This window comes from Oncorhynchus mykiss, chromosome 12 (genome assembly GCF_013265735.2).
Source record: "Oncorhynchus mykiss isolate Arlee chromosome 12, USDA_OmykA_1.1, whole genome shotgun sequence".
In the NCBI taxonomy this organism is placed as follows: domain Eukaryota; kingdom Metazoa; phylum Chordata; class Actinopteri; order Salmoniformes; family Salmonidae; genus Oncorhynchus; species Oncorhynchus mykiss.
The window spans coordinates 16,670,897-16,698,498 of record NC_048576.1 but is presented as its reverse complement, the minus strand read 5'-3'; the positions used below and the strand labels follow the sequence as shown (position 1 = coordinate 16,698,498).

The following is a 27,602-nucleotide window of genomic DNA, read 5'->3' as shown; positions in this document are numbered from 1 at the left end:
CAATGTGATTTTCTGGAATTTTTTTCTCATTTTGTCTGTCATAGTTGAAGTGTACCTATGATGAAAATTACAGGCCTCTCTCGTCTTTTTAAGTGGGAAAACTTGCACAATTGGTGGCTGACTAAATACTTTGTGGATGTTGGTGTTGTTGCTGTACTCTAATGTACTTGTCCTCTTGCTCAGTATGTTGTCTTGTGTATGCCTGGTAGTGTTAAATAAATATATGTTCGTATTTTTATATTTTATTGTTGTTGCATTGTCGAGAAGGAACCTGCAAGTAAGCATTTATTTGGAGGGTGTATACCATATGTGTATCCTGTAAATATGATTAATAAAACTTGAATCCTCAGTTTGGGATGGCACTGTACCCTGGCAGTGTACCATAGACATGGGATGGCACTGTACCCTGGCAGTGTACCATAGACATGGGATGGCACTGTACCCTGGCAGTGTACCATAGACATGGGATGGCACTGTACCCTGGCAGTGTACCGTAGACATGGGATGGCACTGTACCCTGGCAGTGTACCATAGACATGGGATGGCACTGTACCCTGGCAGTATACCGTAGACATGGAATGGCACTGTACCCTGGCAGTATACCATAGACATGGGATGGCACTGTACCATAGACATGGGATGGCACTGTACCCTGGCAGTGTACCGTTGACATGGGATGGCCCTGTACCCTGGCAGTGTACCGTAGACAATGGATGACACTGTACCCTGGCAGTGTACCGTAGACATGGGATGGCACTGTACCCTGGCAGTGTACCATAGACATGGGATGGCACTGTACCCTGGCAGTGTACCATTGACATGGGATGGCACTGTACCCTGGCAGTGTACCCTGGCAGTATACCATAGACATGGGATGGCACTGTACCCTGGCACTGTACCATAGACATGGGATGGCACTGTACCCTGGCAGTGTACCCTGGCAGTGTACCATAGACATGGGATGGCACTGTACCCTGGCACTGTACCCTGGCAGTATACCATAGACATGGGATGGCACTGTACCCTGGCAGTGTACCATTGACATGGGATGGCACTGTACCCTGGCAGTGTACCATAGACATGGGATGGCACTGTACCCTGGCAGTGTACCATAAACATGGGATGGCACTGTACCCTGGCAGTGTACCATAGACATGGGATGGCACTGTACCCTGGCAGTATACCATAGACATGGGATGGCACTGTACCCTGGCAGTTTACTATTGACATGGGATGGCACTGTACCCTGGCAGTGTACCATAGACATGGGATGGCACTGTACCCTGGCAGTGTACCATAGACATGGGATGGCACTGTACCCTGGCACTGTACCCTGGCAGTATACCATAGACATGGGATGGCACTGTACCCTGGCAGTGTACCATAGACATGGGATGGCACTGTACCCTGGCAGTGTACCATTGACATGGGATGGCACTGTACCCTGGCAGTGTACCATAGACATGGGATGGCACTGTACCCTGGCAGTGTACCATAGACATGGGATGGCACTGTACCCTGGCAGTGTACCATAGACATGGGATGGCACTGTACCCTGGCAGTGTACCATAGACATGGGATGGCACTGTATCCTGACAGTATACCGTAGACATGCTCCTCACGGACAACTACTGCAGAAAAACACACACACACAGGGCCAATAAAAAGGCCCAGACACAAATACACACACATCAACCGACACGCTGGAACAAATCTGGGTCAGAAGGATTCCGTGTCAACTCTTATTTCAATCTCTCTGTTCTCCTTTGAGTCAGACAGACAACAGACAGCTAGGCTTCAGCCACCTCAGACAGACAACAGGACATAGACATGGAAACTACACAACCATTCACCATACAGATCCTTAAGAGCTACACCTAAACTCAGAGGAAAAAACACTCAACTTGAAAGACTGAATCCTAACTTCAGATATAAAAAAATATTACTTGTTAATTAAACAAAATATTTTTCCATGAGCAACTATATTAGTATTAGTGACAGGCAGTTGATAATACCTCAAATCTCCCTGCTGTATCCCCTTCGTGTAGTCGTAATTACTCCCATGCCTCTTGCGGCCAGTGGCTGTTGTGCCCGAGGGCTGAATACTATAATTCCCTTCTCCTGGCTGCGTGCCAAAGCACCTCTCACTCACATGGCTCTCTGTCACGTGATCAGGTCTTTCTCACAGGCTACACGTAAAAACAGACACATCGAGGACGCAACTGTACTCATCCTTATCCAAATCCGAACCACATATTGAAGATATTGGAAGAACTGTCCACATTTACTTTTTGTCAGCCAACAAGATCAGTAGGCATAACGAACAGCAAAAGCAATAGCCTATGTCAATCCACTATCCCCATTGTACAAAAGTTGACCTTTTCTATTCTGTGCTAGAAATAAATATTTCAAACATAGTCTGGGAAACTTGTGGGATGCAATAGATCCCAAATTGATACAAGCACTAGCATAAAATGAGTTTTGTAGTGATTCCTATGTTGTTGATGTAAAGAACATTTGTTGGTCCGTGGTGTGTAATGAGGAGCAAACAGACGCTGCATTACTTATTCCAATTACTAATAAGCATGCACCCATTAAGAAAATGACTGTAAAGACAGTTAAATCATTGTGGATTGAGGAGGAATTGAAAAATTGTCTGGTTGAGAGGGATGAGGCAAAAGGAATGGCAAATAAGTCTGGCTGCACAACCGATTGGCAAACGCATTGCAAATTGAGAAATCATATGACTAAACTGAATTAAAAAGAAGAAACTACACTTTGAAACAAAGATATATTACATAAAGAATGATAATAAAAAACTTTGGAGCATGGGGAAAAAAGGCATGGAATCAGATGGCTCATTCATCACAAAACCAACTGATTTTGCCAACCACTTTAATGATTTTTCAGTGGCAAGATAAGCAAACGTAGGCATGACATGCCAGCAACAAACGCTGACACTAAACATCCAAGTACAGTGCCAGTCAAGAGTTTGGACACTCATTAAAGGGTTTTTCTTTATTTACTACATTATAAAATTATAGTGAAGACATCAAAACAATGAAATAACACATATGGAATTGTGTACTAACCAAATAAGTGTTAAACAAATCAAAATATATTTTAGCTACCCTTTGCCTTGATGACAGCTTTGCAAGCTCTTGACATACTCTCAACCAGCTTCACCTGGAATGCTTTTTCCAACAGTCTTGAAGAAGTTCCCACATATGCTGAGCACTTGTTGGCTGCTTTTCCTTCACTCTGCGGTCCAACTCACCAAACCATCTCAATTGGGTTGAGGTTGGGTGATTGAACAAATGAACTTATTCTCTGCAGCGGAGGTAACTCTGGGTCTTCCTTTCCTGTGGCGGTCCTCATAAGAGCCAATTTCATCATAGCGCATGATGGTTTTTGCAACTGCACTTGAAGAAACTTTCAAAGTTTTTGACATTTTCCGGACTGACTGACCTTCATGTCTTAAATGAATGATGGACTGTCATTTCTCTTTGCTTATTTTAGCTGTTCTTGCCATAATATGGACTTGGTATTTTACCAAATAGGACTATCTTCTGTATACCACCCCTACCTTGTCACAACACAACTGATTGGCTCAAACGCATTAAGAAGGAAAGAAATTCCACAAATGAACTTTTAACAAGGCACACCTGTTAATTGAAATGTGACTACCAGGTGACTACCTCATGAAGCTGGTTGAGAGAATGCCAAGAGTTTGCAAAGCTGTCATCAAGGCAAAGGGTGGCTACTTTGAAGAATCTCAAATATAAAATATATTTTGATTTGTTTAACATTTTTTTGTGTACTACATGATTCCATATGTGTTATTTCATTGTTTTGATGACTTCACCATAATTCTACAATGTAGAAAACTGTAAAAATAAAGAAAACCCCCGGAATGAGTAGGTGTGTACAAACTTTTGACTGGTACTGTATATCTGACCAAATTATGAAAGATAACAAGATTGTGGGGCTGTTTTGTTAGACTTCAGTGCGGCTTTTGACATTATGGATCATAGTCTGCTGCTGGAAAAACGTATGTGTTATGGCTTTACACCCCCTGCTATATTGTGGATAAAGAGTTACCTGTCTAACAGACCACAGAGGGTGTTCTTTAATGGAAGCCTCTCCATACTCCAGGTAGAATCCGGAATTCTCCAGGGCAGCTGTCTAGGCCCCTTACTTTTATCAATCTTTACTAGCGACATGCCACCGCTTTACAACAGCTGTAGAGCCTAACTGGCAAACACACACAGCGTGTGAGTTTCAAGTTGGAGAAAATCATTTTCACCATAAAAATGCACCTTTATATCGCATTTGTGGTCACTTTTGAGAATGGTGTTTTCCTGCTAATTGAACATTTGCGCTTATAGCCTATTGCTGTGAGCGCATTGCTGTGCTTATACTATGAAGAAATAGACCAATAGTTTATCAACATTTTAAGCTAAACGTTCTCATCTGTTGCGTTAGGCTCATTGCTTAAAACAGTATTTGTTTTATTTAGTATTTATCATGGATCCCCATTACTCTTCCTGGGGTCGAGCAACATTAACTTCTTGCGGATCAGTGGGACGCTAGCGTCCCATTTCGACAACTTCCGGTGAAATTGCAGAGCGCCAAATTCAAATTAAGTTACTATAAATATTAAACCTTCATGAAATCACAAGTGCAATACATCAAAATAAAGCTTAACTTGTTGTTAATCCAGCCTCCGTGTCAGATTTCAAAAAGGCTTTACGGCGAAAGCAAACCATGCGATTATCTGAGGACAGCGCCCAGCGCACAAATGCATAACAAATCACTTTCAACCAGGGAGTTGCGACACGAAAGTCAGAAATAGCGATATTATACATGCCTTACCTTTGAAGATCTTCTTCTGTTGGCACTCCAAAAGGTCACAGTTACATTACAAATGGTCCTTTTGTTCGATAATGTCCTTCTTTATATCCATAAAAACTCAGTTTAGCTGGCGCGCTTCAGTCAATAATCCACTCGGTTTCCCTCTTTCAAAATGCATACAAAATGAATCCCAAACGTTACCAATAAACTTATCCAAACAAGTCAATCAACGTTTATAATCAAACCTTAGGTACCCTAATATGCAAATAAATGATACAATTTAAGACGGAGAATCGTTATTGTCTTTACCAGAGAAAAATACCAAAGAACGTGCTCTCATTCACACGCTTGGAAACACTTGCAGTCAATTTGCAGTCTACAAATGATTTGCAGTTATGTTTCCGGCCCCCTGACCATCCACTCGAGTTGAATCTAGTTGATGATCCCTGCTGTAGAGCATGTTAATAGCCTGTGCATTACTTTCCAACAGTGAGTTTAACGATAAACGTAGTGTGTGTGTGTGCGTGCGTCTGTGTGTGTGTGTGCACCTCCAACCCCACTCACCATGAAAGAAGCTCTTGACCTTGACATATCCCACGCTGAGCCGCAGGACAGACAATTTGTCCAACCTACCCCTGACCTCTGGGGAGAAGGGCAGCAGGTTGGTCAGCCGGTCGAGCTCCCCGTTCAGACGATTCCGGTGACGTTTTGAAGGGTTGGTCTTTACCACACCGTCACCTGGAGCATGCTTCAGACTGGGGACAGGAGGGGAGGAGAGGGAGGAATTAGTAATCTACTGAGCAGAGCTGAACTGCAGCTGATTGTCAGAGGCTTTAGCGCAGAGGTTAACAGACCAGAGAGGACAAGGGAAGGTTAGGAATCTACTGAACACAGACTTTGGACTACTAGAGTATATGATTGTCAGTAGCAAGCTAACACAGTCTTGTGGTGAACAGACAACCCAGGTTCAAAACCAGTCAGACACTAGTCAGTCACATTGGTGCCATGACACAAATTCTGTCAGGTGATGCCTATCAGCTGCTGGGGTCATTCCGGAGAGGAGGTGGTCAAAGGAAGTGAAGTGTAATAGATTGGAAACCTGGTCAGTCACACTTACAGTAGCAGTCAAAAGTTTGGGTACACCTACTCATTCAAGGGTTTTTCTTTTTTTTTTTTACTATTTTTTACATTGGAGAATAATAGTGAAGACATCAACACTAGGAAATAGCACATGTAGTAACCCAAAAGGTTTTAAACAAATCAAAATATATTTTATATTTGAGATTCTTCAAAGTAGCCACCATTTGCGTTGATGACAGCTTTGCACACTCTTGGCATTCTCTCAACCAGCTTCACCTGAAATGCCTTTCCAACAGTCTTGAAGGAGTTCCCACAAATGCTAAGCACTTGTTGGCTGCTTTTCCTTCACTCCGCGGTCCAAGTCATACCAAACCATCTCAACGGTTTGAGATCGGGTGATTGTGGAGGCCAGGTCATCTGATGCAGCACTCCATCACTCTCCTTTTTGGTCAAATAGCTCTTACACAGTCTGGAGGTGTGTTGGGTCATTGTCCTGTTGAAAAACAAATTATAGTCCCACTAAGCGCAAACCAGATGGGATGGCGTATTGCTGCAGAATGCTGTCGTACTCATGCTGGTTAAGTGGCCTTGAATAAAAAAAAATCACAGAAAGTATCACCAGCAAAGCACCCCCCCAACATCACACCTCCTGCTTCACAGTGAGAAACACACATGCAGGGATCATCCATTCACCTACTCTGTGACTCAAAAAGACAAGGCGGTTGGAACCAAAAATCTCACATTTGGACTCATCAGACCAAAGGACAGATTTCCACCAGTCTAATGTCCATTGCTCGTGTTTCTTGGCCCAAGCAAGTCTCTTTTTCTTATTGGTGTCCTTCAGTAGTGATTTCTTTGTAGCAATTCGACCATGAAGGCCTGATTCACTCAGTCTCCTCTGAACAGTTGATGTTGAGATGAGTCTGTTACTTGAACTCTGTGAAGCATTTATTTGGGCTGCAATTTCTGAGGCTGGTAACTCTAATGAACTTATCCTCTGCAGCAGAGGTAACGCTGGGTCTTCCTTTCCTGTGGTGGTCCTCATGAGAGCCAGTTTCATCATAGCGCTTGATGGTTTTTGCGACTGCACTTGAAGAAACTTTCAAAGTTCTTGAAATTTCCCGGATTGACTGACCTTCATGTCTTAAATGAATGATGGACTGTCTTTGCTTATTTGAGCTGTTTTTGACATAATATGGATTTGGTCTTTTACCAAATAGGGCCATCTACCTCTTCACAACACAACTGATTGGCTCAAACGCATTAAGAAGGAAAGAAATTCAACAAATGAACTTTTAACAAGGCACACCTGTTAACTGAAATGCATTCCAGGTGACTACCTTATGAAGCTGGTTAAAAGAATGTCAAGAGTGTGCAACGCTGTCATCAAGGCAAAGGGTGGATACTTTGAAGAAAATATATTTTGATTTGTTAAACACTCTTTTGGTTACTACATGATTCCATGTGTTATTTCATAGTTTTGATGTCTTCACTATTATTTTACAATGTAGAAAATAGTAAAAATAAAGAAAAACACTTGAATGAGTAGGTGTGTCCAAACTTTTAAATGGTACTGTATGTAATCTGTCCTGAAATGCCCTGCCCCTGTAGTAAACAGATGGCTGAGAATAAGAAGTTGTTTCAGGTCAATTTCTCAACACCAGTTCCATGAATAGACAACAAAGACTCACTTCTATAAGCATATCAGGACATGTAAAATGAACGCAGTAACAGATTTTGGGAAACAGAGTCCATTCTTCATGACAGGTCTGGGTGTCACACCTGCTCCCACTCCTCTGTTACTATCATTACGCGCATCAGTGCAATATTGGACTCACCTGGACTCCTTCACTTTGTTGATTGCTCCTCTTTATCGGTCTGTTCCTCAGTTTGTTCCCAGTGTCAACATTGATGTTATTTTTTGCATGTCCATGCGCTGTCCGTGTTCTGTTTCATGTCCGTTGCTTAATAAATGTTCACTCCCTGTACTTGCTTCTCGTCTCCCAACGTCTGTCTTTACACTGGTAATCATCTGGCTATTGCTGTCACTTACAATATGTTTTCAGGGGCTTGAAAGAGACAAGCCCTTTCAGACTATAAAATTGAGGGCCAGGAGAGAAAAGGACTTTCCATTATAGAGATGCAGCCTGTGTGATGTCTAATCCAGAGGCCATCCTGCAGCCTGCAGCCCCAGGCAGCATAGCTAAGGACAAACAGGATTTCTGTTCCTCTGCTGCTGCCCCAGAGGACAGAGTGACTGGCTGGCTCCTCTATACCTTGGGGAGGAGGCATGGTTACTGAACCCATGGTATGTCCTTTGGGAAACGCATGGAACTCATACTCAGGTTGGTTCTGAATTACAGGATGATTTATTTCAGCATAGCATTTCACGATCGTTAACCAGTGATGCCTTCTAGATTCCCAATTAAGGTCAATTTCAAAGACATCTGACAGGGCCAATACAAATTTCAAGAGGGGGAAAGTACACAAACATTTTCTTTATTTTATATTTTATTTAACTAGGCCAGTCAGTTAAGAACAAATTATTATTTACAATGACTGTCTACACCGGCCAAACCTGGACGACGCTGGGTAAATTATGTGCCGCCCTATGGGACTGCTAATCACGGCCGGTTGTGATACAGCCTGGAATCGAACCAGGGTGTCTGTAGTGACGCCTCAAGCATTGAGATGCAGTGCCTTAGACAAGGGCTTTTCTTTCGAAGCATTGATTGTGCACTAAAGAAAGCATAAAAACATCCTAAAAAGGAGTGATGTCATCATTGCGAGCCTGCAGCATCATGGGGTCTACCGGGGCTCTGCCAGTGTAACTACAACACATTACAGCAGGATTACTCTGCTAGAACAGGCCTGGACACGACACACCGTCTGCCAACACTCCCTCCCATAACACACACACACATAGAGAGAGAGACACAGAGAGAGACACAGAGAGAGACAGAGACAGAGAGAGAGAGAGAGACTATCGTGGAAAAATGAAAGATTATGTTATAATGCTTGTAAGATTATATTATAATCTTTGTATTGCATTATAATAGTTGTTACATTCGACAGAATAGAGTATTGTGTGTGTGTTCCACTGAGGGTGAGCCTCTATGAGATAGCACTGACAGAGGAGATTTACGATGTCTTTGGGTAATAAAGCCTAAAGAGCATTCCAGATAACATGAGCTAATGGTTCTGTTCTATGCCGTATCAGAGAGAGACGGTTCCCTTTTGGAGTGAGTGGAGTTCACCGGACGTGCTACCTGTCCCAGACCTGCTGTTTTCAACTCTCTCTCGAGAGAGAGTTGGTAGAGATACTCTTAATGATCGGCTATGAAAAGCCAACCGACATTTACTCCTGAGGTGCTGACCTGTTGCACCCTCGACAACTATTGTGATTATTATTATTTGACCCTGCTGGTCATCTATAAACATTTGAACATCTTGGCCATGTTCTGTTATAATCTCCACCCGGCACAGCCAGAAGAGGACTGACCACCCCTCATAGCCTGGTTCCTCTCTAGGTTTCTTCCTAGGTTTTGGCCTTTTTAGGGAGTTTTTCCTAGCCACCTTGCTTCTACACCTGCATTGCTTGCTGTTTGGGGTTTTAGGCTGGATTTCTGTACAGCACTTTGAGATTTCAGCTGATGTACGAAGGGCTATATAAATACATTTGATTTTGATTTGAGTGAGGGGGCCAGACACTGGTCTTTACAATGAGAACTGTTGACACAGCAAATCTTAACCTTTGTGAACTGTTCCTAAGATCTGTGGTTCGTCAGTGTAAGTTGAGAGGGGTGTATCTTGGCTATAAAAGATCTTTGTACTTTTCTGGTGGTACTTTTCAATGGTTCATTAGAGATAGTGCATCATTGAAAGTCAAAAAGGCTATTGCAAAGCTTATTATTAAAACATATGTAGTTTAAGTATAACTCTGACTGGTGTTGGAAGTTTGTAACTCTCATTTGCTAAAGCAGAAAAATGCCACGACAAGATGCAGAGAGAGAGACACACAGAGAGAGAGAGAGAGAGAGAGAGAGAGAGAGAGAGGAAAGAGAAGATAAGGGAATAAAGAAATACAGAGGAGAGAGAAAGCAGGGCCTGGAGAACTTGGAATAAAAGCACGAGGATAGGCTGTGCGTGCATTGTGAATTATACCAGATAGATCAACACTGGTTGGATCATTTTCTGGAGCTTCCATTCGCTCACAGTGGTTAATGTCCTTAGTAAAGCTAGGCAATCGGGCCACATTGCATTCCTTTGGAAGAAAGGGGAAAGAGCAAACTACCCTAGAGAGTAAACTATAGTAGACTCTTGAGTAAACTTCACTGTCCTTCAAACAACCTCACAGTCCACTCTGCCATCACTATACTGCATTAGTGCACAATAACCAAACAAAATTGTTTTGTTTGGTTATTGTGCACTAATGCGGTATAGTGATGGCAGAGTGGACTGTGAGGTTTCCCATAACAGTTGAGTCTTACTGTAAATTGTGGCTTAGTGTAAATTAATCCCAGCCCCCTGAGCTATTCGGTGTGAAGTTTCCGCCTGTCTGTCTGTCATGTCTGTCTGCCCTCTTGCCGGTCTGTCTGTCTTTTTGCCTGAATAGCAGTCATGTCTGTCTGCCTTCTTGCCTGTCTGTCTGTCTGTCTGTCTGCAAGTCAAGTCTGTGTGTGAGGAAGCCAGCCAGGTAAACATCACACTCATACAGATGTTAAAATCCCTCCTTGGAGTCACTTTAAATGTTTGTTTGAGGGGGAACAGCAGAGGCTGTGTCAACGCACACCTCTCATTCTCATCAGAGGAAAGTTATTTGAACACACTACAGTGACTTTATAATAGTCTACTTTACAGTGTTGTTACTGTTAAAAAAAAAAAAGTTGGCCTGAAGATGTTGTTTGTCCGTGGACTCCCAGTCAGCAGCCTGTACTCTGGGAGGAAAACCATGTGCCTCCTCTGCTCTGCTGTAGTAAACTACACTTTGGTCCAGCTTGTTTCTAGCAAATCGAGCGACCAGTTATTCAAAACCAACTCTGCCTCGATATAAGAGGACAGAGTTGAGCTTCCTCAACTAGGTAGACTATTGACTTTGGACCAAATCTTCAAGACGGGAATTGGGATAGTGCTTGTGGTCCCCAATCAAGGAGGGCCTACAGCAGCACCTAGATCTTCTGCACAGATTCTGTCAGACCTGGATCCTGACAGTAAATCTCAGTAAGACAACAATAATGGTGTTCCTGAAAAAGGTCCAGTTCCCAGGACCACGAATACAAATTCCATCTAGACACTTGCCCGAGAGCACACAAAAAACTATACATACCTCGGCCTAAAACATATTTTCTATTTCACTTGTTTTGGCAGTGTAAACATACGTTTCCCATGTCAATAAAGCCCTTAAATTGAAATTATTATGATGCTGTGTTGATGTTGTACACCCTCCTCCCACCATCACGCCCACTAATTATATAAAAGAATAGGCATGCATTCACAGAAAGCAGTGAATACATCTTAGCCTACAAATATTATTACCTTTTCTGGACGGGTTTCTTCCTCTTCTTCGCTGCATATATCCCCTCATTCCCCAACATAGTTATTTTGACTTTTTTTTAAATGTTTTTTTTTTTTAAATAATCTAGTTAAAAATGTCCTCCTCCGATTACTCACGAATTAAAAAAAATTATCATACAAATAACAAGCATGACTAACAGTTCCAAATGCGAACAGAGAAGTTAGCATGCTTGTTGCTGGTCCAAAGAAACCCTTGCTATCTGCTCTGCTATTCTGAGGTCGATAAAAACGTTGGTCAGAGCGTAGGATCCGAGGTCCTACAAAGTCACGAAAACTACACTTGAGTCCAGTACCAAACCACGTTTATCAATACCCTCGTTCATCGAAATGCAATGAGAAAGTTGTCCCTCCGATTCCTTAAAGTAAACTCGACCTGATACGTAAGAAGTCTTCTTTCTCGCAATAGGTTTCAACCAATCGAAATCACTGTAACACCGTAACTCTGTCACACCGAATATTATTGGTGTACATTCACTAATATAGGGGGGGATTCTATTCATGCCCCGGGTGAGCCGGGTGTTGATTGCATACAATGAAAACTAGTTTTAAAATATATGTATTTTTCCTGCATGATGCAGCATGCTGTAATGTTTACAATATGAATGAGTGGCGCAGATTATCGTTCGATTTGATCGATCAGGGCGCGCCTCCCTCACCGGCTTCCTCATGTCAGGTTCATGGCCCCGTTCAGGTTAATAGAACTCTCTCATTACCATCTTTCATAAGCAACAGAAAGAGACAACTTCAAAGAATTCGGATGTTTGACATGTTTCGACAAAGTAACAAACTATGCAATATCTCATCAAACAGGGAACTTTTAACCAACAGTTCTGCGTCCAGTTTTTTATATTTTTTTATTGTTTGTATACTGTTTGACATTTTTACTGCATTGTTATGAGCGAGTAAAAAGCTTTTCGCAATATCTGCTATAAAAATCTGCTAAACCGTAGCGCCCACGTTGGATTTATCGAACAAAAACTGTGTGTAAACAGCTTGACAGAAATGGTAGCAGAAAGTTAATGTTACATTTTTGTTGCACACCATTACGCAAAATGGTACGCAGAATCATCTGGACATTTATCTTCTGCTACCATTTCTGTCAAGATGTCTAGCATACGTTCGATAAATACAACGTATGCACCACATAGAACGCACTGCAACTGCCTCAGCAACGCAATGCTGACGCAACGTTCCACTGGAAATTAATAAACACTATCGGTGTAAGAGGCGAAGCAGAGGGATAACTGTGCCCAAAGCCTGTCTCCTCCAGCACGTGGTGTTTTGTCCGTTTTTTTTTCTCCGCTCAGCAAGCAATAACTTTTTGTATGGAGGTCAATTGAGTGTCGAATTGGGTTAAGAAAAAATGTAAAGGCTTATTTTCTATATTGGGCTAATTTGATAGAATAGAAGTTGCGTAATGCTTAGGTTGTTAGTGTCCTGTTATAAGTAGGACACGTGACATCCCTGAAAAAAACACTATATATCGGAGTTGTACCTGTTCTTTACAAGCATATCTGCCCTCTCATTGGCTAGAATGGTCCCATCTGACCTTGCCTGCTCCCGAGTCGATTGCCTTCCATTTTTTCAGACGTTTTTTTTTTCATTGTTAGAGTGACCACTTGAGCATCTGGTCAATATAATGGATCATCTGTGACGGACCAATACACTTTGATTTGATACTTTTTTCTCTCCCTCCCGGATACCGTTGAGTAATCAACAGATTACTACTTCCCTCTAGCGATAATGGTGAATATTGCGCCTTTCACTTTTCTGGATGCCATTACAAACCTTGCTTAAATTACACAACCAAGTGTCACACAGTGTTGCTGAAATGTCAATTTATATTTTCAGTAGGATAAAAGATAGAATTTGGCCCATGATTCACAGTTGACAATTACATGTTCAATCGTAAAGAGAAAGGATCTACACTTTTTATCTGATAGTGTTATTTGGCAGTCAGATTTACAAGAAACAGCCAGGTGATAAGAGTGGTTGTTTCCATCAGAACTGCAGTGGCTTGGGCTTCTCCCAGGGGAACTCGTCACGGCCGAAGTGTCCATAGCAGGCAGTGGACTGGTAGATAGGCCGCTTCAGACCCAGCTCTCTGGAGAAGAGGGAATATGTTAACACATCAGAATGTGCCATAAATTAGCCTGCTGCATAAGATTCTCCACCTCTCTTTGGCATAATCGTTGTGATTCCCAAATGCCCCAACTTGACCCAAAGCAGAAGCAGCTCATCAGCAAGATCAATTAGACAAATAGCTTAGTATCTCAATTTAATAAAAAGCCACAGATCACAAGACAGTGATATTGTACTTACTTGACAATTACCCCAGGCCTGAGGTCAAAGTTGTTGTTGACGATCTGCAGCAGTTCATCCTCCTGCCTGGTGGACGTTCCATAGTGGAACACAGAGATGGACAGAGGGTGAGCCACACCGATGGCATACGAAACCTGGGACAGCAGAAACAGAAGATTCACACTCCCAAAAAAGATTAACAAGGTTTAAAAAAAAAGTTACACACTATTCTTCTTATTCTTATTACTATACAGCCAGATATTGAATGTATAATTTAAGTACATACTTTTAACGATTTTGACTGACCTGAACCAAGGCTCTCCGGCAGAGCTTGGCTTTCACCAGAGACTTGGCCACCCAGCGGGCTGCATAGGCCCCAGAGCGGTCCACTTTAGAGTAGTCCTTTCCAGAGAAGGCCCCTCCACCATGCCCTCCCCACCCTCCATACGTGTCCACTATGATCTTACGACCTGTCAGTCCTGCATCACTCTGTCCAGAAGAGTACAAATACAAAACATAAAATACACACACCATACATCTAATTCCCTGGGAGATGATTCATACATTGTAAAACCGGCACTCCTGCAAGGAAACACCTTATAACACTATATATGTATCCTTGAATTGATAAGAATCTATAAACAAAAGAAGTTACAGTATGTGTACATATCGACAAATTAGCATCTCCACATGTATAAACATTTACAAGCATTTAAACCATGTATAGGGCATTTTATTTGGTTAGGGAATTTATTTTAATTTTATTTAACTACCTTGGTTAGGGAATAATGGTGTATTATTTGAAAGCCCCATTCTTACCTGAGGTCCGCCCAGAAGGAACTTCCCACTTGGCAGCAGGTGGTAGATGGTCTTGTCGTCTAGGTAACGGGCAGGGATGACCTTCCGGACCACGCTGTCCATCAGGCTACGGCGTATCTCTTCCAGACTGACATCAGGGCTATGCTGCACAGAGATGACCACTGTATGGACACGCACCGGCTCCATGGCCCCACTGTTATCACGGTACTCCACTGTAACCTTGGAGACAGAGAGACAGTTCAAAGGTCAGTGTTTGGTCATAACTGACAAGAGGACAAGACAGAAGTTATCTGAATAAATATTTTTTAAGTTGTATGCAAAAATATTATGCAAAAAATATGAAAAAACATTTAATGATTCATGTTTAGTTGTATTAGTACAGCGGTTCCCAAACTAGGGGTCACAACTGATATGAAATAGCTAGGCCTGCTACGCTATGAACCACACACTATTGCAGAGACTTCGATTTCACCGGCCACAATTGATATGATGAAAACAATGTGTGGGGAGGCAGAGGCACAGAAACTCACATCAATACCTTTGTCAGATAACACTGTGAAACTAAGAATTTATGCTATAGCTGGCAATCAAGAGGAAAATGACTAAACATAGCCTATTTGAGAAACTGAACAAACTGAATACAAGCGAAATACAAAAAAATGTGATAGATGAGTGACTGAATCAGCAAAATCTGTTTGACTGTGATCCTGGCTCAGTTGACATGCTGGTAAGTGAAATCAAACAGCTGATGGAGCTGTCATGTGACCAAATGCTGCAGACAACGCATTCCCCAGTCATTTTGGAGGAGTTTTGGTTCCTGACTCAAAAGGGAATACTGTGCCATCTCCCTTCAAGCATTAAAAAAAAAACTCATGGTACGCTAATTCAGTGCTCTCCTCTGCAATAAAAACAAATATCAATCATAGTTGGATGTGATAGGAGAGAGGAGGTATGCACTGTCGACCACGCCCCCTGACTTTGAGAAGCTCCGACAAAACATGCATCAAGCACACCCATCTCATTAGTGGTCGTGAAATAAAATACATTATGTCAGACCCCTGTATTAGTATTTCATCTGATCTGAAACTCATTTCAAACCAATTTAATCTTGGGGATAAATATGCATCACCTCCATCTGTCTCCAATCCACTTGTATTTCTGTCGTTACATGATTTGTGCAGGATTGGGGACATTCACTAACTAGGTTCTACGTCACTCATTCTGATAGACTGGCCTCATCACTAGAGGGCTCACCTGAGTTTTAGAGTCCGGTCTGATCCAAGGACACTCCCCGTTGGCAGACAGCTCCTTCATCTTGTGGTTGAGTTTGTGGGCCAGTAAGATGGTGAGAGGCATACATTCCTCTGTCTCATCTGTAGCATAGCCAAACATCAGGCCCTGGCAGGACCACAGGCTAGATCATTAGACATTCACTTAAGCCAAGGCAGTGTGTGAATGCACGTGTGTGTAAATGGGTTGTTCGGCGAAATGAGTGCATTTTGTATCCCTTTGACATTTTAAGTAGGATTTGTGTACCAATATAGAATTTTAAGCCGGTTACTTTAAATTAAGTAACCTTTAAATTGTATTTTTCACCTTTATTTAACCAGGTAGGCCAGTTGAGAACAAGTTCTCATTTACAACTGCAACCTGGCCAAAATAAAGCAAATCAGTGCGACAAAAAACAGAGTGTTACACGTGGGATAAACAAAAGTACAGTCAATAACGCAATAGAAAAATCTATATACAGTGTGTGCAAATGGAGTAAGGAGGTCAGGCAATAAATAGGCCATAGTAGCGAAGTAATTACAATTTAGCAGATTAACACTGGAGTGATAGATATGCAGATGATGATGTGCCAGTAGAAATACTGCTGTGCAAAAGAGCAACAAAAAAAAGTAAATAAAAACTATAATATGGGGATGAAGGTAGGTAGTTGGATGGGCTATTACAGATGGACTGTGTACATCTGCAGCAATCGGTGAGCTGCTCTGATAGCTGATGCTTAAAGTTAGTGAGGGAGATATAAGTCTCCAACTTCAATGATTTTTTGCAATTCGTTCCAGTCATTGGCAGCAGAGAACTGGAAGGAAAGGCGGCCAAAGGAGGTGTTGGCTTTTGGGATGACCAGTGAGATATACCAGCTGGAGCGTGTGCTACGGGTGGGTGGTGTTATGGTGACCAGTGAGCCGAGATAAGGAGGAGCTTTACCTAGCAAAGACTTATATATTACCTGGAGCCAGTGGGTCTGGCGACGAATATGTAGCAAGGGCCAGCCGACGAGAGCATACAGGTCGCAGTGGTGGGTAGTATATGGGGCTTTGGTGACAAAATGGATGGCACTGTGATAGACTGTATCCAGTTCGCTGAGTAGTGTTGGAGGCTATTTTGTAAATGACATCGCCAAAGTCGAGGATCGGTAGGATAGTCTGTTTTACGAAGGTATGTTTGACAGCGTGAGTGAAGGATGCTTTGTTCCAAAATAGGAAGCTGATTCTAGATTTTGTTTTGGATTGGCGATGCTTAATATGAGTCTGGAAGAAGAATTTACAGTCTAGCCAGACACCTAGGAATTTGTAGTTGTCCACATATTCTAAGTCAGAACTGTCCAGAGTAGTGATGCTAGTCGGGCGGGCGGGTGCGAGCAGCGATCGGTTGAAGAGCATGCATTCAGTTTTACTAGCGTTTAAGAGCAGTTGGAGGCCACAGAAGGAGTGTTGTATGGCATCAAAGCTCGTTTGGAGTATACAGAAAGGTGTCGTCTGTGTAGAGGTGGATCAGAGAATCACCAGCTACAAGAGCGACATCATTGAAATATACAGAGAAAAGAGTCGGCCCGAGAATTGAACCCTGTGGTACCCCCATAGAGACTGCCAGAGGTCCGGACAACAGGGCCTCCGATTTGACACACTGAACACTATCTGAGAAGTAGTTGGTGAACCAGGCGAAGCAGTCATTTGAGAAACCAAGGCTGTTGAGTCTGCCGATAAGAATGTGGTGATTGACAGAGTCGAAAGCCTTGGCCAGGTCGATGAAGATGACTGCACAGTACTGTATTTTATCGATGGCGGTTATGATATCGTTTAGTACCTTGAGCGTGGCTGAGGTGCACCCATGACCAGCTCGGAAACCGAATTGCACAGCGGAGAAGGTATGGTGGGATTTGAAATGGTCAGTGATCTGGTTGTTAACTTGGCTTTCGAAGACTTTAGAAAGGCAGGGCAGGATGGATATAGGTCTGTAACAGTTTGGGTCTAGAGTGTCACCCCCTTTGAAGAGGGGGATGACCGCGGCAGCTTTCCAATCTTTAGGAATCTCGGACGGTACGAAAGAGGTTGAACAGACTAGTAATAGGGGTTGCAACAATGGCGACGGATAATTTTAGAAAGAGAGGGTCCAGATTGTCTAGCCCAGCTGATTTATACGGGTCCAGGTTTTGCAGCTCTTTCAGAACATCTTCTATTAGTACTATATGGTATGAATAAAGACTTGCTAAATTGCCAAAATTCAGCATTTTGACAAGCCCATTTGTGCACCCTCTGACTTCTAAGATTTTAACCCACATCACCAAGATTTCACTGAGTTTTCACCATCATTGTAAAGCTAGTTATCTTGCTGCTTTGAGAAAGTCCTTTCTGAATATTATTTATTTTATGTGATTAGTAATTCACATACGTTTGTCCCTCATTTTAAGGTCAAACCTGTTACGTGAACTGAACTCTCATTTTAATAAGGTGAAACTATCCCTTTTTTCTAAAGAAACATTGAACATCTAATAGTCAAATCATAGAGTAAAACCAGGTGAGCTGGTTCTACTCTTTTATCTCGTTTTCTGGTGTTTTGTGGTGGAAAACTGAGAGGGTTGGTAGAGAATAACATGTTAACCCTGTTACCCATAGATAGACTAGAATGTTTTTAACAAAAAAAATTTTGGGGTGAAGCTTGGATTTAACTACCACACCGTGTTGCACACATAAAGCTGACAATCGGAGGTTGACGTTTATTGTTACAAGTCTTGTCCTGGAGGCAGAACTGAGCAAATTGGATAGGCCAGCTGCAAAGTCAAAATTGGGTGCATTGTAAAAATATCTGAATATATATATTTTTTTGTAACTTTTTTTAGTCTTATTTTAAGGTTAGGCATTAGGGTGAGCAGTGTGGTTCATGTTGGGTGCCAGCTAGTGACCACTGCAGAGTTGCCAGATTCATAATGAAAAACGCTATCTTCCTTCCATTCCCCGTCACAAGGGGATTTTTGTCCGATTTAAGATAAAATCAACCCTCTTACATTCAACCATGTTACTTTATTTGGCACTTAATATAGTTTTTTAATTTAACCTCTTGAGATGGGAAAAAGTTTTTAGTTTTTTTTATGAAGTTGAAAATGTGTCTCTATGACAATGTTAAAATTTGTTGAAATCAAACATTTTATTTACAAAGTTACATTTCTCAATTGGTGGAACTGTAATTTAAAGTGTACCTGATCTCCGGCTCCGATGTCATCCTGATCCTTGCCTTCAAACACACATACTGATATCTCCTCTGCCTGGGGCTCTAGGGCCACCAGCACGTTACACGTCTTATAGTCAAACCCTGTAGAAAGACAGTTACAGGGCCTTCAGAAAGTATTCAAACCCCTTGACTTATTCCACATTGTTGTTACAGCCTGAAATTGACTAAATAGTTTTTATCCTACCACTCACGCAGCTACACACAATACAAAGTGCTATGTTTTTAGACATTTTTGCAAATGCATTGAAAATTAAAAACAGAAATATCTCTTTTAGTGTCTTCGAAAATGATTCAGACCGCTTGAATTTTTCAAACTTTAAGTTATAGCCTTATTCTAAAATAGATTAAATAAAGTAAAAAAGGAGCACGTGATGACGCAGAGCTGAGCAGACGTTGACAATCCGAGCTCTTCAAAGTTATTCTATTATTACCTAAATAACGTTGAAACAATATTCTAACATCGGCTGATAAATTGTCAAGTACTTACCTTCCCAAAGAGGCATCGATCTCCGACCGAGAGGCAAGAAGGATGACCAAAACGTTGTTGATTCCCAAGATAACGATAACGCTACAGCTAGCCAGATTAGCATTAGCCCTCATAACTCAGACGATAGTTCCAGACTGTTGCTCTCGGCAAGCTCGCATGCTGGCTACTCTCCTCCGGGAAATTCAGGATGGTAACAAAGGTCTTTCTATGAAAATTGACAAGAAAATCGGCTGAACTCCATTCTTCCATTGACAACCTGAAATCCTCCATGAATGATCTCCTTTTGAGAACGACTGAGGCAGGGTTGCGCATTAGCACAGTTGAAGACACCATCGCTCGACATGACCAGGTTCTGATACAACTGCAGAAGGACAATGCCTACCTCAAAAACAAGGTAGACCAGATGGAGAACCAGAGCAGACGTAGTAATATCCGTGTGGTGGGATTGAAAGAGGACAGCGAGGGCCGTGACCCGGTCCGTTTACTCACTCAATGGATCCCGGATGTCCTAGGCATAATCAACTTCACCAAGCCGCTGGAAATCGAACGCGCCCACAGAACATCAGCGCAGAAACCCCGGCCCGATGAGCCCCTATGGGCCGTCCTGAACAGGTTCCTTCGTTTCCAAGACAGAGAGAAGATACGGCAACTCGCAAGAGCCAAAGGGGACATCACCATTGATGGCAAGAGGGTCAGCCTTTTCCCGGATATGAGCGCAGATCTTGCCAGACGCAAGCAGTTCAGACCTGCCGCCAAAGCACTGAAGGAGAAGAACATCACAACATCCACCCTGTGCGGATGAAAGTTCCGTTCAAAGGCTGAAGGCATCTCTTCAACACACCGGGAGAAGTGTTCACTTTTCTCAAAGAACTGAACCGCGTCTGAACCAGGACGGTCTCTCTGGGGGATAAGATGTAGTTTGTTTGTTTTCTCTTATGAACTGCTGATATCTTCTTGGAATTTGGATCCGTTTACCCCGATATCCGGTCGCTATAATTGATTTGTACATTTTCAACTAACCGTTTTTTTCCCGGGGTGTTCTATTACATTTACAGGAGAGTATATTTTGGTTTAGTCAATATCCACTGGGCGAAGCAAATAAGTGGGCTCAGGCCCACTGCTTTCCCCCCAATTTATGTTTTTCTTCCGAAAAGAGACTCAAGCAGCCCTTACCGTGGGCAGTAAATGTTCAGCCATAAATGTCTATTCACAACGTTTGTTTTCAACTTAGAGAGCTCGCAGGTTTTAGTTTACGCCAAGGTTTAGCTAGTAAGAGCAAGATGGAAAGCGAGCAGCAACGTATCTCTACAAGTGTATTCATGTTTGATTGTTGTTTTAGTCTGACAATCGGGGTGGGCGGGATTTTTTTTCCTTTCTTTTTTTTTCTATTGTTGTTTCCGTCCTAAAGAGACACATAGGTCAATTCTGTGTTCAAACCAAAGTTGACACATTTCCTAACTATTTACACGAGAGATTTCCATTCGGTTACATATTTGAAACCCAACCTATGCTTAATCCACTAAAATATGTTACATTCAACGTAAAAGTTCTTAACAGCCCGATTAAAAGGAAAAGAGTCTATACACACCTTAAGAAATAAAAGTCTGACATTGTGTTTTTACAAAAAACACATCTTACAGCCAGTGAACACAAGAAATTGAAGAGGGAATGGGTAGGACAAGTTTTTGCATCCTCTTTTAACTCCAAAGCAAGAGGAACTGCAATTTTGATAAGTAGACACATCCCCTTCTGCGTCAACAACACCACCTCAGATCCCTCGGGCAGGTTTGCTTTGGTGCAGGGGCATATGTTCTCAGAGTCTTGGACCCTATTGAATATTTATGCTCCTAACTTCGATGACCATATGTCATAGAATGTCTTCCTTCAGGTCGCTCAAGCACCACCAGGATGGCTACTGGTTGGAGGAGATATTAATTTTTGTTTAGATACAGTTCTTGATAGGTCCTTTGATAAACCCTCACTTCTTACCAAAGCCGGCAAGCTCACCATGTCATTCATGAAAGATCTCAATTTGCTAGACATCTGGAGACAGATGCACCCACAGGATAGGGACTACTCTTTTTATTCACACCCACACGCATAGATAACTTTTTACTATCGACCCAACTATTTCATAGTGTTAGATATCAAGTATCTCCCCAGATTGCTTAGTGACCATTCTTTGAATCTGAAATCTCAGAGCTATAGAAAACCTACCAATGAGGCCCGACTAAAGATCTATACAGGCTTTTGGTAAATAAAAAACTGAAATATAATATGTAATATTATATATATAATATGAACACATATCAAGCTGAGAGGGCCATCACTAAATCAAAACAGTGTTATTACGAGCTTGGAGAGAAAGCTCACAAAGTATTGGCATGGGAACTGAAAGCAGAGGAAAATAAGAGGACAATTAATGCTATAGAAACTCTTACTAATGAGATATCTTTCGACCCTACTGAAATTAATAATACTTTTAAGAAATACTATGAAGACCTCTGTTGATGGAATTTCTAGGTTTAAATGAATGATTAGAATACTCCACCCTGAAACCATATAATTGTATGAAATTGATTAGAATCATAAATAATCAATGATGGGTGTAGTTTTAGTCAGTAAAACAATATGTCTGTACAAATATGTCTCTACAGTATCTTAAACACAGACTGTAGTAGCAGAATTCGGTGCCGACCTGGCTAGGGCCTCAGAGATTGGGTAAAGAACGGGAAGTACTTCCCACGGTCTCCCTATCTTGAGGGAGAACGGGGAGTGATTCTCACGGCCTCCCCTAAACTTTGTCGGCTGGGTAGAAGGACAGTGTGTGCATAGGATACCTAATGTTTGTGTGAAGTATGTGCGCCGCTATAAAATGGATGTCTTTGTATTGTGGACTTCAGAACGTTCTCGTGAATAAACATTTGACTATTGTAGGCTGGGCCTCTGTCTGTTTTCATTTCAACCAGTATCTTACAAATACTGGGTTACAGACTGAGAAGTTAATTGAAGTTCAGTTTATGAACATTGAGAACAAAATTCTCTTAACAACCTCTACACTTCCCAATCAAGCGATGATCAACCTCCCATGCCTGTCAGAGGAAGACAGAGAGCGCCTGAGTGAACACTTCTCAGTTCCTGAATTGTCGGAGGCCATTAAATCCTTAACTTCTAATAAATCTCCTGGGGAGGATGGCTTCCCTCCAGAGTTCTATAAATAATTTAGGGAGCTGTTGGTCCCCTACCTTATGGAGGTACTTAAAAAAGCCAGGGAAGACAACTGCTTTCCAGAGTCTCTCTCTCAAGCAGTGATTACTGTAATCCACAAGAAAGGGAAAAACCCGCGAAAGTGGGACTCCTATAGACCAATCTCTCTCCTTAACACAGATTGTAAACTGGTCACCAAGACCTGGTCACCCAATGGTCACTCTGACAGAGCTTGAGAGCTCCTCTGTGGAGATGGGAGAACCTTCCAAAAGGACAACCATCTCTGCAACACTCCACCAAATCAGGCCTTTATGGTAGAGTAGCCAGACGGAAGCCACTCCTCAGCAAAAGGCACATGAAACAAAGATAAATTACAAAGAATGATAGTAAAAAGGCAAACTCAGCTCCATTCATTGAATCAGATGGTTCATTCATCACAAAACCAACTGATATTTCCAACTACTTTAATGATTTTTTTCATTGGCAAGATTAGCAAATTTAGGCATGCCATGCCAGCAACAAATGATGACACTTACACATCCAGAGAGATATCTATCTGACCAAATTATGAAAGACAAGCATTGTAATTTTGCTTCTATAAAGTGAGTCTGGAAGAGGTGAGAAAATTATTGGTGTCTATCAACAATGACAAGCCACTGGGGTCTGACAACTTGAATGGAAAATTACTGGGGATAATAGCGGACGATATTGCCACTCATATTTGACATTTTTGATTTAAGCCTACTAGAATGTGTGTACCCCCAGGCTTGGAGAGAAGCAAAAGTAATTCCACAACCAAAGAATAGTAAAGCCCCCTTTACTGGCTCAAATAGCCGACCAATCAGCCCGTTACCAACCCTTAGTAAACTTTTGGAAAAAATTGTGTTTTAAAAATGCTATTTTACAGTGAACAAATTGACAAACTTTCACCATGCTTATAGGGAAGGACATTCAACAAGCACAGCACTGATGATTGGCTTAGAGAAATTGATGATACAATTGTGGGGGCTGTTTTGTTAGACTTCAGTGCGGCTTTTGACATTATTGATCATAGTCTGCTGGAAAAACTTGTGTGTTATGGCTTTACACCCCCTGCTATATTGTGGATAAAGAGTTACCAGTCTAACAGAACACAGTGGGCCTTTCCAACATAATCCAGGTAGAATCAGGAATTCCCCAGGGCAGCTGTCTAGGCCCATTACTTTTTTCAATCTTTACTAATGACATGCCACTGACTTTCAGTAAACTACTGCAATTGGCTCAGAACAGGGCAGCACGGCTGGCCCTTGGATGTACACAGAGAGCAAATATTAATAACATGCATGTCAATCTCTCCTGGCTCAAAGTGGAGGAGCGATTGACTTCATCACTACTTGTTTTTATGAGAGACATTGACATGGCACCGAGCTGTCTGTTTAAACTGCTGGCGCACAGCTCGGACAGCCATGCATACCCCACAAGACATGCCACAAGTGGTCTCTTCAGTCACCAAGTCCAGAACAGACTATGGGAGGTGCACAGTACTACATAGAGCCATCACTACATGGAACTCCATTTCACATCAAGTAACTGATGCAAGCAGTAAAATTTGATTTAAAATATAAAAATGCACCTTACGGACAGTGGTGGAAACAGTAACCAACTGTCATACTTGAGTAAAAGTAAAGATGCCTTAATAGAAAATGACTCAAGTAAAGGTCACCCAGTAAAATTCTAATTGAGAAAAAGTCTTAAAGTATTTGGTTTCAAATATACTTAAGTATCAAAAGTAAAAGCATGAATAATTTCAAATTCCTTATATTAAGCAAACCAGATGGCACCATTTTCTTGTTTTTTTATTTACGGACAGCCACGGGCAAACTCCAACATTCAGACATCATTTACAAACAAATCATGTGTGTTTCATGAGTCTGCCAGATCAGAGGCAGTAGGGAGGACCAGGGATGTTCTCTTGATAAGTGTGTGAATTGGACTATTTTTCTGTCCTGGTAAGCCTTCAAAATGTAACACGTACTTTTGGGTGTCAAGGAAAATGTATGGAGTAAAAGGTACAATATTTTCTTAAGGAATGCAGTTAAGTAAAAGTAGTCAAACATAAATAGTAAAGTACAGATAACCCAAAAAATGACTTAAGTAGTACTTTTACACCACTGCTTATAGAACAGCGTGGACTGTGAAGCAACACAAACATAGGCACATACACATGCATACGCACACACGATAACATGGATTTAGTACTGTAGATATGTGGTAGTGGTGGAGTAGGGGCCTGAGGGAATACAGTGTGTTGTGAAATCTGTGAATGTATTGTTATGTTTTTAAAATTGCATCAGTTTTTTCCTGTCACAGCCATTAAAATCCAACTGCATTAACTTCTTGGTGACAGGGGGGCAGTATTGAGTAGCTTGGATGAATAAGGTGCCCAAACTGCCTGCTATTCTGTCAGATGCTAATTTATGCATATTATTAACCTCTCTGAACCACCCATACAGAATCCGGGATAATTGTCATCAGCAACGCTGAATAGCATAGCGCCATAGTCAAATAATATTACTAGAAAATATTCATATTCATGAAATCACAAGTGCAATATTGCGAAACACAGCTTAGCCTTTTGTTAATCCACCTGTTGTCTCAGATTTTGAAATTATGCTTTACAGCGAAAGCAATACAAGTGTTTGTGTAAGTTTATTGATCGCTCGACAAAACAATAAGTACACTTAGCATCAGGTAACTTGGTCACGAAAATCAGAAAAGCAATCAAATTAATTGTTTACCTTTGATGATCTTCAGATGTTTTCACTCACGAGACTCCCAGTTAGACAACAAATGTTCCTATTGTACCATAAAGATATTTTTTATATCCAAATACCTCCGTTAGTTTGGTGTGTTATGCTCAGGAATCCACCGGAAAGAGCGGTCACGACAACGCAGACAAAAATTCCAAATTATATCCATAATGTCCACAGAAAAATGTCAAATGTTTTTTATAATCAATCCCCAGGGTGTTTTTCAAATATCTATTCGATAATATATCAACCGGGACAGTTGGCTTTTCACTAGGACCGGGAGTAACAATGGCCACCTTTCTCTTTTGCGCACAAATCACTCTGAAAGCCCTCACCTATCCACTTACGCAATGTGGTCGTTCACGCTCATTCTTCAATATAAAAGCCTGAAACTATGTCTAAAGGCTGTTGACACCTTAGGGAAGCCATAGAAAAATGATATCCCTTTAAATGGGCAATAGGGATGCTTAAGAACAGAGAGGTTTCAAAAACAGGGGCACTTCCTGATTGGATTTTCCTTAGGTTTTAGCCTGCAATATCAGTTCTGTTTAACTCACAGACAAAATTTGGACAGTTTGAAACTTTAGAGTGTTTTCTATCCTAATCTGTCAATTATATGCATATTCTAGCATCTGGTCCTGAGAAATAGGCCGTTTACTTTGGGAACGTTATTTTTCCAAACATAAAAATAGTGCCTCTTAGCTTTAAGAGGTTATTAACCTCTCTGGGATATGTGGGACGGTAGCGTCCCACCTCGCCAACAGCCAGTGAAAGTGCAGGGCGCCAAATTCAAAACAACAAACATCTAATTAAAATTCCTCAAGCATACAAGTATTTTACACCGTTTTAGAGATAAAATTCTCATTAATCCAGCCAGTGTCTGATTTTAAAAATGCTTTACAGCGAAAGCACCACGATTATGTTCGGTCACCACCAACTCACAGAAAAACACAGCCATTTTTCCAGCCAAAGAGAGGAGTCACAAAAAGCACAAATAGAGATAAAATTAGTCACTAACCTTTGATGATCTTCATCAGATGATGCTCATGTTACACAATACATGTATGTTTTGTTTGATAAAGTGCATATTTATATCAAAAAATCTCATTTTATATTGGCGCGTTACGTTCAGTAGTTCTAAAACATGCGGTGATTGTGCAGAGAGCCACATCTATTTACAGAAATACTCATTATAAATGTTGATGAAAATACAAGTGTTATACATGGAATTAGATATACTTCTCCTTAATGCAACTGCTGTGTCAGATTTAAGAAAATGGAAAAAGCAAATCATGCAATAATCTGAGTACAGCTTTCAGACAACAAACCAGCCAAAAAGATATCCGCCATATTGTGTTGTCAACATTAGTCGGAAACTTTTTTTTCCTTTTTTGGGAGGGAATTTTACCCCCTTTTCTCCCCAATTTCGTGGTAACCAATTGTTAGTAGTTACTATCTTGTCTCATCGCCACAACTCTTCCGTACGGGCTCGGGAGAGACGAAGGTCGAAAGCCATGCGTCCTCCGAAACACAAATCAACCAAGTCGCACTGCTTAAAAAAGCACACATCCAACCCGGAAGCCAGCCGCACCAATGTGTCGGAGGAAACGCCGTGCACCTGGCGACCTGGTTAGCGTGCACTGCGCCCGGCCCGCCACAGGAGTCACTAGTGCGCGATGAGACAAGAATATCCCTGCCGGCCAAACCCTTTCTCACCCGGACGATGCTAGGCCAATTGTGCGTCGCCCCACGGACCTCCCGGTCACGGCCGGCTGCGACAGATATTCACTTACCTTTGATGATCTTCATCAGAATGCACTCCCAGGAATCCCAGTTCCACGATAAATGTTTGATTTGTTCGATAATGTCCATAATTTATGTCCAAATAGCTTCTTTTGTTAGCGCGTTTGGTAAACAAATCCAAACAAGCGTTCAGGTCCAGCTGAACGTCGGACGAAAAGTTCAAGAAGTTATATTAC

The 27,602-nt window shown here is 41.8% G+C and overlaps 2 protein-coding genes across 2 annotated transcripts in view; both read right to left on the bottom strand.

Annotated features, from left to right (window-relative positions):
- Nucleotides 1-12,123, bottom strand: part of LOC110537064 (aryl hydrocarbon receptor) — a 35,073-nt gene extending 22,950 nt beyond the window's left edge. Inside the window, exons 1-2 of the mRNA XM_021622788.2 lie at nt 11,470-12,123; nt 5,419-5,609 (exon numbers count right to left, since the gene is read on the bottom strand). Coding sequence (XP_021478463.1) covers nt 5,419-5,609; nt 11,470-11,528 — 250 coding nt within the window. The 5' untranslated portion in view covers nt 11,529-12,123. The remainder of the gene's footprint in view (nt 1-5,418; nt 5,610-11,469) is intronic.
- Nucleotides 12,124-13,326: 1,203 nt separating this feature from the next.
- Nucleotides 13,327-27,602, bottom strand: part of mat2al (methionine adenosyltransferase II, alpha-like) — a 41,880-nt gene continuing 27,604 nt past the window's right edge. Inside the window, exons 4-9 of the mRNA XM_021622795.2 lie at nt 19,109-19,221; nt 15,883-16,026; nt 14,629-14,847; nt 14,116-14,298; nt 13,831-13,964; nt 13,327-13,612 (exon numbers count right to left, since the gene is read on the bottom strand). Coding sequence (XP_021478470.1) covers nt 13,510-13,612; nt 13,831-13,964; nt 14,116-14,298; nt 14,629-14,847; nt 15,883-16,026; nt 19,109-19,221 — 896 coding nt within the window. The 3' untranslated portion in view covers nt 13,327-13,509. The remainder of the gene's footprint in view (nt 13,613-13,830; nt 13,965-14,115; nt 14,299-14,628; nt 14,848-15,882; nt 16,027-19,108; nt 19,222-27,602) is intronic.